The following is a 17,161-nucleotide window of genomic DNA, read 5'->3' on the forward strand; positions in this document are numbered from 1 at the left end:
ATTGTCAGTTACTTTTTCACTTTCTTTGGTATATTTCCCAAGTAATTTATAGCAGTGAGATGATAATGGCCTAAGAGTTGGATTTGTTACTCATTTATGATAATACTTCAGGCTAATGCCATAGGGTTTGTTAACTAGGAAGTGCAGAAAGCATTTATGGCGAACCCTGAAACCTATGTCTCATTCCTTTCCCTAGAGCTATATAACTTGGAAGCTGTAGAGAAGTGTTTATGTTTAATCTGCATGGTAGTTAGGAAGATTCAACTTTAACCTTGCAGATGCTAAAACCTGGCAGTTACCTATAGACATTTCTAGGTCTTGTACTGGGGTAATTAGGCACACCTGATGGGCTAGAACTGAAAGCAGCTGTGTTTGGTAATAGTTACTAGCACAGCTCTGTCAGACATTTATTGTCAAGGTTTTAAACATTCCTGTTTTCAGCATGCTTCATGGTTCTCGGGCATACTTGCTGAAATAATGCACATATGTGGTTTGCAAAAGGATTAGTTCAAGAAAGTAATCTTAGTGCTATTGAAAATAAAAGTTCTTCCTACATGGGATGGTTACCAGATGAAAGAAGCTGTCAAAGGAAGCTCTTAGCTTTAAAAGAAACACTGCTGTAGATGAATACATTAATGTCTGGCTTTTTCTTTAATTACTTCTCTAGTCCATATTTCTTTGTTTGATCAGTGGCAATAGGGATAGAAAAGTAGGGGAAAGTGTACTAGAAGGCAAGCATTATGTGCAAAAAGCTCGTCTGAGTGATGTAATAATGCATGTTATGTACACACTGCATTGTCCACAGGAGTGAGAAGACTTAAGCTGTGGTGTATCTTCACACCACATAGCATTTACCATATATGCCTCATAGGATACTCAAGAGAAAGAAAAAGCTACTTGCCTACAAATAAAGGTTGATGTGCAGTTTCCATATTCATGCCTTCAGTGAGTAAGTGAAACTTAGTCAAGCATTTTCAAGAGACACAGAGTAGTAAAAATTAACTCATAAAGTTTCAATACAGAGAAAAAAAGTATATTTCTATGTATATTCTTTAAAAATACAAGTTAAAAAGGGCAATAATAGCCCTGGCTGGCATGGTTTAGTGGTTAGACCGTTGGCCTGTACACCAGATGGTCTAGGGTTCTATTCTGGTCTAGGGTACGTACGTAGGTTGCATGTTTGATCCCCATCTCCATTCAGGGCATCTGTTGGAGACAACCAATTTCTCTCTCACACATCGATGTTTCTGCCCTTTTGCTCTTTCAACCTTTCCCCTCCCTTCCACTCTTTTTTTTAAATCAATGGAAAAAAATATCATCACTTTTCTGGTGAGGATTAAAACACACACACACACACACACACACACACACACACACACACACACACAAAGAGCCTGGCTGGCATGGCATGGCTCAGTAATTGAGCATCAACCTATGAACCAGGAGGCCACAGTTCAATTCCCAGTCAGGGCACATACCTGGGTTATGAGCTTGATCCCCAGAAGGGGTTGTGCAGGAGGCACTCAATCATTGATTCTCTCTCATCATTGATGTTTCTCTCTCCCTCTCCCTTCCTCTCCAGAGGGGAAAAAAAAGAAAAAGAACAACAACAAAAAATACACACACACACACACACACACACACAAATACACATACTAGAAGCCTAGTGCACAAAATTCGTTCACAGGGGGAGGAGGTGTTTCCTATACCCTCCCCAATTTGGGACTCCTCAAGGGATACCTGACTGCCCTCTCACAATCCAGGACTGCCTAAATGCTTGCCTGCCTAACTTCCTGATTGCCCCTAACAACTTCTGCCTGCCATCCTGATCACCCCCTAACCACATGCCAGCCTAATTGATGTTTAACTGCTTCCCTGTCAGCCTGTTTGCCCCCAACTTCCCTCCTCTGCCAGCCTGGTCACTGCTAACTGCCCTCCCCTGCAGACTTGATAGCGCCCAACTCACTCCCTTGCAGGCCTGGTGCTTCCCAACTGTCCTTCCCTGCTGGCCATCTTATGTGTTGGAGTGATGGCCAATCTGCATATTACTCTTTTATTAGATAGGATAGAGGCCTAGTGCATGGGTGGGAGCCAGCTGGTTTGCCCTGAAGGGTGTCTAAGATCAGGGTGGGGGTTCCCTTGGGGTGTGGGGCAGCCTAGGCGAGGGGCCTGTGGTGGTTTGTGGGTCAGCCACGCCCCCCAGAGACCCAAACGGAAACCCTGGTATCTGGGTTTTATTTATCTTCTATAATTGAAACTTTGTAGTCTGGTGTGGAGCAAAGCCTCCTGCTCTCTCCGTGGCAGCAACCATTTCTGTTGGGATTTATGTATCTTCTATAACTTAAACTTTGTAGCCTTAAGCGAAGGCCTGGGCTGGGCAGGGCTGCAGAAGCTTGGCTTCCTCCATAGACGGGGAAACCCAAGCCTCCCTCCCACTCTGTGGATGCAGCCATCATGGTTGGGTTGATTTGCACACTCGCTCCTGATTGGTTGGTGGACCTGAGTTGGTGTAGCAGAGTGATGGTTAATTTGCATATTACTCTTTTATCAGATAACACACACACACACACACATACAAAAAGGCTTGGTGCATGAAATTCGTGCACTGGGGGTGGGAGGGTGTCCCTCAGTCCAGCCTGCATCCTCTCCAATCTGGAACCCTTCAGGGGTGTCTGACTGCCCGATTAGGCCTGATTATCCCTCTCACAATCCAGGACTGCTGGCTCCCAACAGCTCACCTGCCTGCCTGATTGATCACCCCCTAACAACTCACCTGCCAGCTTGATCAATTCCCAACAGCTCCCTTGCCAGCCCAATTGCCCCTAACTTCCCTTCCCTGCTGGCGTGGTCACCCCTAACTATCCTCCCCTGCTGGCCCCATCATCCCTAACTGCCCTCCCCTGCTGGCCTGGTCACCCCTAACCTCCCTTCCTTACCAGCTTGATCATCCTTAACAGCCCTCCCCTACCGACCCATTTGCCCCTAACTGCTTTCCCTTGCAGGCCTGGTCCCCCGAACTGCCCTCCCCTGCTGGCTATCTTGTGGAGGCCATCTTGTGTCCACATGGGGACAGCAATCTTGTGTGTTGGGCTGCTGGTCAATTTGCATATTGCCTCTTTTTTATATAGGTTTTTTTAATTTTTTTATTTTATTGAATTTTTACAGAGAGGAAGGGAGAGAGAGAGCTAGAAACGTCAATGAGAGAGAAACATCGACCAGCCGCCTCTTGCGACCCCCCCCCCCCCACTGGGGATGTGCCCACAACCAATGTACATGCCCTTGACCGGAATCGAACCTGGGACCTTTCAGTCCGCATACCGATGCTCTACCACTGAGCCAAACCGGTTTCGGCTGTTTTTTTTTTGTTTTTAAGAAAAGAATGAAAAAGGAAAGGGCAATAATGATTTTTCCTAAGATGAAGCCTACAGTCATGGAAGATAAATATTGAGTTTGTATGATTTTAATGTGAAAAAAATAAATTAATAAAATGGATTGATTACCCCTGACCTGTTTGGCTCAGTAGATAGACCGTCAGCCTTCGAACTGAAGGTTCCCAGGTTCAGTTCCAGTCAATAGCATGTACCTTGGAGAAACTCCACACTGTTCTCCACAGTGGTTGCACCAGTCTGCATTCCCACCAGCAGTGCACGAGGGTTCCTTTTTCTTCGCAACCTCGCCAACACTTGTCGTTTGTCGATTTGTTGATGTTGGCCATTCTGAGTTTCCTAAAAAAACTGAAAATGGAACTCCCATTTGACCCAGTAATCCCACTCCTAGGAATATATCCCAAGAAACTAGAAACACCAATCAGAAAGGATATATTCACCCCTATGTTCATAGCAGCACAATCTACAATAGCCAGAATTTGGAAACAGCCTAGCTGCCCTTCAGCAGATGATTGGATCCAAAAACTATGGTACATCTACACAATGGAATACTATGCTGCCATAAAAAAGAAGGAATTCTCATCATTTGCAGCAACCTGGATGGAATTGGAGAACATCATGCTGAGTGAAATAAGCCAATCAATGAAAGAGAAACACCACATGACCCCACTCATTTGTGGATAATAAAGAACATTATAAACTGATGAACCAAAAGATAGATATAGAGACAGTAAAGCAACAAGCAGATTGTCAAATTACAGAGGGGAGGGGAGGGAGATCTGGGGGAGATAATAGATCAACCGAAGGACTTGTATACATGCATATAAGTACAACCAATGGACATAAAACTCTGGGGAGGGAGGGGATGTGTGGGAGGAAGGGAGGGGGGCAAAAAAAATCAATAAAATATGTAAATAAATAAATAAATAAGAAAAAAAATAGCATGTACCTTGGTTTCAGGCACATCCCCAGTAGGGGGTGTGTAGGAGGCAGCTGATCGATGTTTCTAACTCTCTATTCTTCTCCCTTCCTCTCTGTAAAAAATAAATAAAAAATATATTTTTTAAAGTTGATTGATTCAATAAACATTAATGACACTAAAGTTTTTAGCTATGTGGTTCTTTTGCAAGCAAATCTCTTGAGAATCTCTGCCAGGTGTCTTGGAAATAACCTTAATTCTATTTTAGATTTGAAAATGTAAGCTCCCCACTTCCCATACCAGTATGTCATCAGATATCTTTTCTCTTTCTCTAGTGGTCTCCGCTCTTAACAAGGCCTGGTGTGTGAACTGTTTTGCCTGTTCTACCTGCAACACTAAATTAACACTCAAGTAAGTATACATTTTGATCCAGTGTGCATCCTAACACTGAAAACTTTGGGGTAACATTTTTTAAAACAATATAAACTTTAAAAACAGGATTATTTGATCCCTTTTTTCTTCTTTCTATTCAGGCCTTCTGAAAATAAAAGTTCTTCCTTTAATTGTTCCCTATTCTTTCTTCTGTTCCTTCTTTGTCCTGCTCAAAGGGATAAGTTTGTTGAAATTGATCTAAAACCAGTCTGCAAACACTGTTATGAGAAAATGCCAGAAGAATTTAAGCGGCGACTTGCCAAACGGGAGAGAGAAGCAAAGGATAAGGACAAGCAGAAAAAGAAAAAGCCTGTCTGTCTGTAAACTTTCTATCCCTCTGTCATTTTCACAACTTTCTTCTTTTCTTAGTCCTTTGGAATATGTTTTTATCTTTTACGTTTCTTTTTGGTGTGTATTGTAAATGCTAGAGAGTAAAATACAAGTATGTCCTGTGTAAAGTTGTTCCTTTTATATAATTAAAATTATAGAGCTTAAATTAATAAGGCTCACACTTAATACCAGTTTGTACTTCCCTTATTTCCCTTAATCTGTAAATACCCTCATCTCTTTTTTAATTATAATATGGAATGGATTTCTCTCTTTTTGTTTAATTGATTCAAAGGGAAGAATTTCCATCTCTTAATACTGGAAGTTTTAAAGTACTTTTGTCTGATAATTGTAGCTTTTAAAATCCTGGTTTGAGGTTTCTTTGCCTAAATTTACTTAATTGATAGAGTCTGAGACTCATGTTCTAAGTTCTGTAATAAATTAAGTTCTTTCAGTGTGTTTCAGATCTAAGCAAACACCCATAATGTACATAATAAGATAGGTAGTCTTTGGTGTATGTACAGGGTGGGGCAAAAGTAGGTTTACAGTTCATATGGAAAATAATACAATAATAAATAATAATATAAGAATAAACTCTTTTTGCTGCTCACAGCTGTAAACCTCCTTTTGTCTCACCTGGTATGTGTGCTTTCATATGATGCCCAAATGCTACTGTTAATGAATTATTTTTCTTGATATTTCTAAACTCTGTTTCTGATTTTTATGAGAAATATTTCAATTTGAAATTCTGTTGAATTGTTAGCATAATTATTCCATGTTTTCTTTATGGGTACCATTGTGTTTTAAGTTCTTCATGTTTTAAAGTTTTCATGTTTCTTTGTACAAAGAGGAGTTAAAATTCAAATATGAGACTAAAACAATGGAGTGGCCCTGGCCAGTGTGGCTCAATGGGTTGGTTGTTGTCCCATGCACCCAAAGGTCACAATTCGATTCCTGGTCAGGGGACGTGCCCAGGTTGTGGGCTCCATCCAGAGTGGGGAGCATTCAGGGGGCAGCTGATTGATATTGCACTCTCACATGATGTTTCTCTCCCTTTCTTTCTGAAAATCCATAAATCATTATTATTATTTTAATGGAAGATTTGCTTAGCAGTATCTTCAAAAGCAGTGATCATTTCCTACAATTTAAAAAAAGAATGGCCTAGCTGGTGTGGCTCAGTGGTTGAGCATCTACCTATGAACCAGGAGGTCATGATTCAATTCCAGGTCAGGGCACATGCCCAGGTTGCAGGCTCACCCAGTGGGGGGCATGCAGAAGGCAGCCGATCAATGCCTCTCCCTCATCATTGATCTTTCTCTCTCTCCGTCTCCCTTCCTCTCTGAAATCAATAAAAATGTTTAAAAAAAAAAAAAAAGAATCGCCCTGACTGGTTTGGCTCAGTGGATAGAGCATCCGCATGCAGACTGAAAGGTCCCAGGTTCAGTTCCAGTCAAGGGCATGTGCCTTGGTTGCAGGCACATCCCCGTAGTAGGTATGCAGGATGCAGCTGATCAATGTTTCTCTCTCATCGATATTTCTAGCTCTCTATTCCTCTCCCTTCCTCTCTGTAAAATATCAATAAAATATATATATACATATATATATATATATATATATATATATATATATATATATATATTAAAAAGCACTCCAACTATCTCAAAAGAAAAAGAATGGCAGTTTTAATAGCTTCTGTTCTAAAAAGTCTTTGGGAGAAATTTTTTAGCTCAATAGTTTGAATCAAACTGACTGTTGAAATATAACATTCAAATTAGGATCTCTGAAAAACAGCTAGAAAATAATACCCATATGGAGCTTTAAGATAAAAGGTTTTAACTGATTTAATCATTTGTCATAGATGACAGTGTACTGCCAGGCTTGTTCCAGAAATGCTTCTTAAATATAATTTCACAGAAAATGAACAAGTTATAAAGTTGTGTATTTACTCGATTCACAATGACGGACCTTGATTTCAACAGTAATAAGCTATTAAAATTGCAAGTTAGCACACTATTGCAGATAGGAGGCCGTCTGAAAACTGTCCTCTCCAGAACTGTATTACAAATAAATTAACAATGTGTACTGCTCTAGCTTTATATATTTATATATATATATATATATTGATTTCAGAGAGGAAGGGAGAGAGAGAAGGAAACATCAAATGGTGAAAGAGAGTTATTGATTGGCTGCCTCCTGCACGCCCCAAACTGGGAATCGAGCCTACAACCCAGGCATGTGCCCTGATGAGGAACCAAACCATGATCTCCTGATTCATAGGTCAACGCTCAACCACTGAGCCATGCTGGCCAGGTTACTGCTCTGGCTTTTAAAGAGAAGACCTGAGTTCTCCATCCAGGGAGTCTGGTTCACTTGTGCTCGTGAAGAGGGATTGAAACCTTACTGTATCTGCCCTATCACCCTTTCTGTTAACCAACCAACTAAAATAGCCCATTCTGATGTAAAATTTATTTCAGATGTTTTGTTTGTTGAGGTTTTTTTTTTTGTTTGTTTGTTTGTTTGTTTTGGGAGGGGCGGAGCGGCAAACCTTTTTTTTTTTTTTTTTTTTTTTACTCAATCTTTATTGTTCATATTATTACAAACGTTCCTCATTTCTTCCCCCCTCCAACAGGTTCCCACCCACCCTCTGCCCTTTCCCCACCCCCCATTGTCCTCATCCATAGGTGCACAGTTTACGTTCAGTCTCTTCCCGCATCCACCACTCCCCCTTTCCCCGAGAACAGTCAGTCCACTCCCCTCTTTATCATGAAAGACAAAACCTTATTACTACCTAATTTTAAAAGTGTTCTCGTGGTATTTAAAATATGACTGACTTTACTTCCCTAGCTCTATTTATACTACATTTCCTGATTACTTAACACTGACTGCACTGTAGTACACATTCTATATTACATAGCTTAATGCATAGGATCAATTTATAGGAAAGTGTTTTTATATTTTATTGATTTATTTTTATTGATTTATTTTTAGAGACAGAGGAAGGGAAAGGAATAGAGAGCTAGAAACATCTGTGAGAGAGAAACATTCACCAGCTGCCAGGGATGTGCCCACAACCAAAGTACATGCCCTTGAGCGGAATTGAACCTGAGACCTTTCAGTCCACAGGCCAACATTCTATCCACTGAGCCAAACGGGTTTCAGCAATTTATAAGAAAGTTTTTTCAAATATTATGAATTTTTATATCTACCACATTGATACGAATTGAGATTAGAATTATAGTTGTTTTGCATGTCATCATATAGTATCTTTATTTACTTCAATAAAATTATTTCACATTATTTATGTGTTTATGTTCAATATATTTCCACTAATTTTTTTTTATCATTATCTTTAGGAATAAATTTGTGGAGTTCGATATGAAGCCAGTCTGTAAAAAGTGCTATGAGAAATTCCCGTTGGAGCTGAAGAAAAGACTTAAGAAACTAGCTGAGACCTTAGGAAGGAAATAACTTCCTTTGTTTTATTTTTCTTTTCTGCAAAGATAAGAGAGTAACACCATTTGACATGACCCATCCTTAGTTAAACTTGTCTCTCAAAGCAGTTGATGAAAAGGACATAGATGAACATTTTCATCTCCTTTGTCTCATTAAAAAAGAAAAAAGTTTGTGATCATATTTAAAACACAGTTGAAATAAAGATTTGCCTTTGTCAATAACCCTTTTCAGTTTGTTAAAAAGTAGACTATATTTAATAGCAAAAACCATATGGTTAAATATTAAATTTTAATTTAGGTTTCAAAAATTAAATACAACTTTTAAAAATGAAAGGAGTCACCTTTTACATGACTCAGATTAAAGAATATAAACATTATTTTACTTTGTACTAAAAAGAAAGTTAATTTCAACTGCTTTTAGGGATGATATAGGAAGAAAAATAACCAAGAAAAACCTTATGGAATTTTAGTATGCTTATCAAACTGGTACCTATAAAACAAATATACACATTACTAACACAAAACAAGTGTATTCAGAACTACTTTGATTTTTTTGTCGTAAAATGCAATAATTATGCTTAGATTTTTAAAATTATGCTTAGCTTTATGTTTTATTCTCCTTGAGAACTTCTTCCTTCATACAATTAACAGTAGTTATAGCTGGCTAACTAGATTGCCTTTTTAAATTTTGTGCAAAAATTATAGTCTCTGTATTTGAAAATACAATATACTTTACCGTATTAGAAAATGAAAGTTTTTTTCTGTTGTAATTACAGCAGTTTTGCTTCTAAGCTTAATATCAAAGATGTAGTCCTAGAATAGGACATGAAATTAAATTTTATGTGGCTTGAAATGTATCATTTAAAAAAAAGTGACTGTATTTGGTCCTATTGCCTTTATAACCACATTTTGGTCATATTGCCTTTATAACCAAGTTAATAACTATACTTTGTACATAAACTTGCCCTGCCTTAGAAAAACATATACTTATCAGGAATTCTAGCTGTTCCATATAGTACTGACTAAAAACAAGTGTATTGGTTGAGATTTATAAACTTAGAATCGTTTACCACATCTATGATTATATTTTTAAAATTTGTTTTCTCCCTTTTTGGGTAACACGTTAAAATTAATATCTACCATCTTATTAGAAGATAATCATGTTGATACGTGTTTTAAGTTTTTCATTTCAAATCTCACAATTAGATTTGCTTTGCTTTAAGTAAGATATAAATGGCACTTAAATTAGAAAAGGGATGTTTAAGTGTCAATTTTAGGTAAAAAGTAGTGAGTTATTCTATTTCATAAAAGGTTTCATTATGAAGTTTCTGGACCATTCTTTCTTGATAAACTTGTATGCAAACATTTAGTTGTTGTGAGCATTATTTACATGTTTCTGCTGTATTATCATTTAAAAGAAAGGTGGCAAGATGGACTTCTAAGGGGAAAGTTATTGTTTTTTACAAAAATGCTGAAATACTGTTTTGCTATCACTCTGCCGTTTGATATCACCTCACAATGCTATCACTCTGCCATTAAAATATTTGTATTGAAAAGTTTGTGTATGCATGTAACAGGGCAAATTCTATTTCATGTTTCAGATAACTTATAACCAATAACTTACTTTTAGTGCTCTTCTAGAGTTCAAAGAATTACAAATGATTGAAAATAATTAAATATATAGATTAAGACTGCACGTGTTCAGAAGTTTAAAAGTCTGTATTTGACAGTAAGAATCAAAATCCCTTCAGTGTGCCTTTGTCAGCTGATTTATGACCAGCAATGAAAACCTTGAAGGTATTAATTAATTAATATACTATAGATAGAGGAAAAAGAGTACATACAGGGTTTGCAGTGTAGGGTCTTGATGTTAAATTTTAGAACATGCCTACATCAGAAATACGGAGCAGAAAAGCAAACCATTAACTAGATTCTTTTTCTTTTCACCTGTATTCTGAGTCCCCGTGAAGGTGTGTGCACTGAGCTGGACTGCTTTGTTTACACACCTATGTGGCCACCTGTCCTGCAGCCAGAGGTCCCAGTGCTGTTTTGGCTCCTTCTTTTAAAGCATGAGTTAATGTTTTCTGTAAGTTCAACTTATTAGGGTATTTCATCTAAATACAATACTTTTATTCCCTTATAGGGCTATCATTGGAGCCCTTACAGATGGGAAAGGAGAAAAAAGTTGAAAAGTTATATTGGAATAGAAAACAAACTTGGTGTAGTTCATAATATTTTTGTGAAGCTTTTCCTAGCTGTGAAAAAGCTCAGGCTACTAAGCATTTCTTTGTTTAAAGTCCAGCAAGACAGTTTTAACTTCCAGTTAAAATTCATTGTTGTTACTAAATTTCTAAGTGCTCTTTTTTTTTTTTTTTCTAAGCCTGATATAATTGGGGGAAATGTCTGGATACAAATTAAACATTCTTTGGATTGTGTTCAAAGCCTTATTAACATTGCACCTGAAATCCTAGCCATTTTGCCTTATTTCCAAAACAGCCATTTCTAAATTGAGGAAATTTCAAGGTAGGCTTACAGAATTCTTATTGTATTTCATTTTAGATTGTAAGCTCAATGGCAGGGACACTGTATCACTAACTGTGTTTTTATATAGCAACCTTTGCAATATACTCTTGGTATCTAATAAATCTGCATAATTATTAACAATAACCTGTTGTGTATTAATTTGAATGGCTTTGAGACAGAACTATGAGAATATAAGGCTAATGTTTAAGAAAGCTCTTTTTGGAAGCAGCCTAGGTAGATGAATGGATAAGAAAGTGTGTGTGTGTGTGTGTGTGTGTGTGTGTGTGTGTGTGTGTGTTTGAGAGAGAGAGATATTTTATGCTGCTAAGTGATAATAATTATGACAGAAAGACAATTACTATATGATTTCACTTAGATGTGAAATTTTAAAATAAAAAACAAGCTTATAGAGAAGAAATGGTGACTGCCAGAGATGGCAGTAGGGTGTGGACAACATGAGTGAAGAGGGTCAAAAGGCACTAACATCCAGTTATAAAATAATTAAATCGGAGGGATGTGATGCACAGCACAGTGACTATAGTAAATAATACTGTATTGTGTATTTAAAAGTTGCTAAAAGAGTAAGTCTTAAAAGTTCTCATCACAAGAAAAGATATATAACTATGTGATGATGGAATTTAGCTAGGCTTATACATTTCACAATATATACAAACATTGAATCACGTACATTTGAAACTAATGTTACATATAAATTATACCTGAATTTTTGCCACTAGTGGGAAAAGGGGTATTTTCACAGAACCACTATTTTTTCCCATTGTATCTTCATTTTATGCTCATCAAAACTTACCATTGGGCCAGGCCAGCATTGCTCAGTGGTTAAGAATTGACCTATGAACCAGGAGGTCATAGTTCAATTCCCAGTCAAGGCACATGTCTGTGTTGTGGACTCAATCCCCAGTGTGGGGTTTACAGGAGGCAGCCAATCAATGATTTTCATCATTGATGTTTCTATCACTCACCTTTCCATTCTGAAATTAAAAAACGTTTTAAAAAAAACACTATCAGGCCCTGACCAATGTGGCTCTCGGTTGGACTGCTCTCCTATGCACCAAAAAAGTCACAGGTTCAATTCCCAGTCAGGGCAGGTGCCCAACCCAGGTTGTCGGTTCAATCTTCAGTAGTCAGAGTGGTACAGGAGGCAGCACGTCTGTGTTTCTCTTTCACATCCATGCTTCTCTCCCTCTCTATATGTATAGCTATATGTGTGTGTGTGTGTGTGTAGTAAATGTCCAACCATTCGACTGGTAGCTATGATACCCATTGACCATCAGGGGGCAGATGCTCAACACTCAGGCTTGGAAATATGGAACAGACTGATGAATCTTATAGGGAAGAGGGAGAGCGGGAAGAGATTAACCAAAGCTCTTACATGCATACTGGAAGCCTGGTGCACGGATTCGTGCTCTGGTGGGGTCCCTCAGCTTGGCCTGCGGGGATCAGGCCTAAACCAGCAGTCCAACATCCCCCAAGGGGTCCCAGATTGTGAGAGGGTGCAAGAGGTGGTCAGGAGGTGGGGGAACTAAATGGCAGTATGCTACTTGAGAATATGTCTTGGTCTGAAGAAACCAAGTTTTGGAGTAAAGCACTGTTCAGTAGGCCCCTCCCATCTGCTGTGGGAACACATCTGTTGTATCTTCATCTTCCATGTCCAACTGTGCAGTGTGTCTGCTTCACTGACAGGCTGCCCATCAAATGGAATCTGATCTGCCTCACTGACAAACCCTGTCCACCACACTAGTTTACTAAGAGATATGCCTCTTAATTTTACACTGCCCCACAGAACCACCCTGCCCCATCACCTTCAAATGAATATGTTGGTTGTTCACAGTCTAGACTCCTTCCAAGGGCTTCTCTTTGGCTATGGTGAGCACCAGTCTCCTCCTGCCACTTCACAAAGAGGTACTAGGTTTCCACCAAACAAGCACACAAGCAGCATTAGGGGTGGCTGGTGACATTTCATTCCATCATCCAGGAAGCCTGGCACTGTGTGGTGTGCTGGGGAAATGTGTTCACTGCCAGGCGCTGGGGCGTTGGGGGGGGGGGGGGGGTGACACGCAAAGGAGGGGAGATACCAATTTGAGTCTCACACTCCTTTTCCTCCCTGGGCAGGTGCAGAGCTTTGATTTCCTCCTGCCCAAGTAGGAGGGATGAGTAATTACGAAATCTGTAAAGTATTGTGATGGAGTGGGCATAGGGGTTTCAAAATCCCAACAGCAGCACCCCCAGCAGAGGGGGTGGGAAGGCTTCCTAGGAGAGCTGGGTCTCTGAAGGAGAATAGAAGTTAGCCAGGCATAGGAGGAGGCCAGGAGATGGCCTGCCCACACCCTCTTCCATTTCCTATTTTCTGTTTCCCATAGTGGCATCACCATCTATTGAGGCTTCCAACCTAATATTTAGTTGACTCCCACTCTTCCCTCCCCACGACTTACACCTGTCCCCACATCTGAGTATTCCAAATTTTATCACTTCACCTGTAGAAAGGTCCCAGAAACCTTTCTTCTGGCTTGCAGCCCTGCCTGCCTCCATGCTCAACTCTGCTCTATCTTCAAGCAACCATCCTTCAACTCTCCCTTGTTAATCTTGGCTGGGCCTGCTGAAAAAATACAGTAAAACCCCAACTCTTTCCCATGGTATTGAGGACTTTCATATACAGGTCCCAACCTGTTAAGTCTTTGTCTCCCAATGGCCAATGTGCATGCTACACAGAACTGTCTCAGATCTCAACCGGCCCTCCTGTAATAAAAGTACTCTTCTCACTTTTGAGACTCAGCTCAAATCTCATCCCATTTTTTTAAGCCTTTCCTGACTTCTTCAAGTAAAATGAGTCATTCTTCGCTCCCTTAGCTCCCTGCTGGCACCTCTATTTCAGTTATTAAGTGCACTGCATGTCTTGGTTTCTGTTCCCACCAAAAGGTCAGCACCTGGAGAACTAGATTTTTGTTGTTGTGGCTGTTTTTAATAATAATAATAATAATTATTATTATTATTTTAGAGAGGAAGAGAGATGGAGAGAGAGAGACAGAAACATCAATGATGAGAGAATCATTGATCAGCTGCCTCCTGCACACCCCACACTGAGGATTGAGCCCACAACCTGGGCATGTGCCCTGACCTGGAATTGAACCGTGACCTCCTGGTTCACAGGTTGACGCTCAATCACTGAGCCACGCCAGCTGGGCAAGAACTGGATTGTTTTGATCTTTGTATTCTCCATGCCTCTCACAATGCCCGTCGCCCAATGGGAGCCCAGTGGTTACTGAGTGACAGACAGAATGTCTGGACCATGTACATTATACTTTTACCCGCCTTAAGTATTCTTCAAAACTATTAGAATTTTTAAAGTTAAGAACCCTCACTAAGACCAGGATTTTCTGCCTAAAAACAAATGTCATCCCTTCCAAGTACTTATAATGAATATTAAAAGAAGGACCCAACATTTTATACAGGGTCATCATAAATATTTGCAAAAAAAAAAACCCAACACATTTCTATTTTAGAGAAGAAGGAGGAGAGAGAGATAGAAACATCAATATTGAGAGAGAATTGATCAGGTACCTCCTGCACACTCCACTAGGGACCGAGCCCACAACACAGGCAGGTACCCTTGACCAGAACCAAACCCGGGACCCTTCAGTCCGCAGGCTGACACTCTGTCCACTGAGCCAAACTGGCTAGGGCAACAAAAAAGCTTTTTAAAAATATGGCAGAAATACATGAAAATGATTCTTAGATTTTTTTTGTTTGGGGTTTTTTGAGAAATAGGGAGAAAGAGGACTCTATTTAGGTAGTATTTTTCAGTTTGCCAGCATAAATGTTATGTTACTGAAATGGGAAAAGCTAGTTTTACTTTTTGAATGTGTTCTATGAGTTAAACATGTATCCTACAACATTTTTACGTCTTTTGTTGTTTTGGCAAATTTTCTTATTTTCCTCCACCTATGACTCAAAGTCAGCTCAAAGCAGCTTCTGTCTAAATAATCACAAATTCTAACTCAGAGTTGAAAGAAAAGCATTCTTTCAGCTGTGCTCCCAAAATTGCTGTGATCACCTTAACTTTAAAACTTTACTTGGTGGATCATAAGTTCAGCGCCTCAGACATGCCTTCCTCACTTTCTATAATTCCCAGGGTCGGCACAGTGAGCGAGCTGATGTGCATTGATCTGCCTCACCTGAGACTCAGCTTCTCCATTGGGCAATCCCAAGATTTTAGAATGAGAAAAGATAGTTTCTCCTCACTTCAAAAACTTTGGGATTTCCTGCTTTACTTTCTCATCTTGCTATTATATTAGAATTTTTGATGCCACGAGATCAAGTAGGAGACTCTCCCCTTAATGACTGTAACTAATCTGTACTGCAAAAGCAAGTGTGGTTCTCAGTTTAATCCTGTGCCTGGCAGGTGCTGGCAAGTCCCAGAAGTGTAAGTCATATTTACAGTACACAATAGGGATCTATCTTAATCACAAAATGTGGAGGCATGCATGATGAAAGAAACAGCTTATTAAAAAGCTATGCTTGAGGCGGAGCTTGAAGATGGCGACCGAACAGTCGGACTTGTTCTGACTCTGGTCCCAGAACAGATAGAAACAGCGTCTGAGTCGCTCAGGGAATGTTGATTGGCAGCTAAGGGGCTTCGGAATTCTCTAGGAAGGTAAGGAAAGGTCCGTTGGACAAGATTTCCTGACCAAGAGGCCAGCACTGCCGCGGCTGCAGCGGCTCTCCCAGCGAGCTCTTGCGGAGAGAAGGCAGCGCCATCTTACCAGGAAAGGAGGAGCATCCCTGAGGCCTGGAAAAACACACAGCGGGGAGGTCCATCAAGCAGCTGAGAAGCCCGAATCGGCACGGGCGCGTGGAATCCGGGGAGTTCTTCGGTCACCCACGGAAAGGTCAGAGTTTGCGGGGACAGCCTAGGGGACCGGGGTCCCGCGGCCCAGGCGGCTACGGTAGCCGGGGAGCTCCAACCCCTCCCTCAGGGTAGCCGGGAGCGCGCACTACCGGCCGCCAAGCAGCACCCAAAGAAGGCTGCAGCGACACCTAGTGCTGGGTTTGACGTAATCCTCCCCAGAAGCGGGACTTTTTTAAAACGCCACAGGTCACTGGACAGAGCGTTAAGAATCTCGGCTGTTTCGCCAAGGGCGGAACATCTGGACACCTTGGTGCCTGATCCCCTTCACCCCCTTGCTTCTGAATACTAGGGAAGGACTGCCCAGTTGGACATATCTGGGGAAATTGCAGGGGGAAATTGCCTTCCTGGAAACAAGGGATCTGTACCAGAAGAGATAGTCTGGGAGCCAGCTGGCACCCTGCCAGCTAGAGCCATAGAGAAAGAAGACCAGAGCAACCAAAAAGACTGGGAGGTCAAACCAGTAACACTGACACCTAAGAGCTGAATTACAAACTGCCCCCCCCCCCTTTTTTTTTTTTTTCTTCTCTTTTCTTTTCTTTTATCTTTTAATTAATCAAAAATAAATGGACACAAATAACTAAGATATAGTCTACTTTAAAATTAAGGATTACCTTACAAATCTGAGGTGCAGTGGAATGCTGGGAACTGCAAGACTTTTTGGGCCGAGAATCAGGAGTGCCAAATACATTAACAGAGGAAGTGAATGACCACTACTGGTCATTTTTATGCTAATTTTACTATTATTTTATTTTCATTTTTTACCTCTTTTATTTAATCTTCATTTTTTATATCTTTTACTTAAGAAACGATTTTTTTTCCTTACTTGATCTTACCTTTTTAATTATTACATTTTTCAATCTCTATCATCACTATTACTACTGCTATTTTGCAATTTTTTTTTTTTCCCTCTTCAGTACCATTTTATTTTTTTTCTTTATTTTACCTTGGGAGTAACCTTCATTCTATTTTAATCTCTACTATAGCATCATTCAACCCTATCTCAACTCGACCTTTACACCATCACTCTCTTGCTAAACTTTACCCTTTTAGTCTACGGTTTATCCTATCCCTTTCCGGCTTTAGTTTTTCCTCTATTCTTTCTGTATACCCCCTGCTAAAACTCTCACTATACTTATAGACCTATGTTCCAACCCCTGATCCAAGTGTATAAATACCAATCTCTGCACTATATTAA

At 40.0% G+C, this 17,161-nt stretch overlaps 1 protein-coding gene across 8 annotated transcripts in view; it reads left to right on the plus strand.

Moving 5' to 3' along the window:
* The window catches only part of LIMS1 (LIM zinc finger domain containing 1), a 140,962-nt gene extending 129,779 nt beyond the window's left edge, over positions 1–11,183 (plus strand). For 5 of the 8 annotated variants that reach the window (XM_036448003.2, XM_036448002.2, XM_036448005.2 and 2 more), the window contains 2 exons: positions 4,641–4,716; positions 4,914–5,061. In XM_036448003.2, the coding sequence (XP_036303896.2) occupies positions 4,641–4,716; positions 4,914–5,061 (224 nt within the window). Of the gene's footprint in view, positions 1–4,640; positions 4,717–4,913; positions 5,062–8,417 lie in introns of those variants that run through there. The other 3 variants (XM_036448001.2, XM_036447999.2, XM_036447998.2) reach the window with 2 other exon arrangements.
* The last annotated feature ends 5,978 nt before the right edge of the window (positions 11,184–17,161 follow it).

The sequence above is a fragment of the Pipistrellus kuhlii genome, unplaced genomic scaffold (genome assembly GCF_014108245.1).
Source record: "Pipistrellus kuhlii isolate mPipKuh1 unplaced genomic scaffold, mPipKuh1.p scaffold_m20_p_2, whole genome shotgun sequence".
NCBI classification, from domain to species: domain Eukaryota; kingdom Metazoa; phylum Chordata; class Mammalia; order Chiroptera; family Vespertilionidae; genus Pipistrellus; species Pipistrellus kuhlii.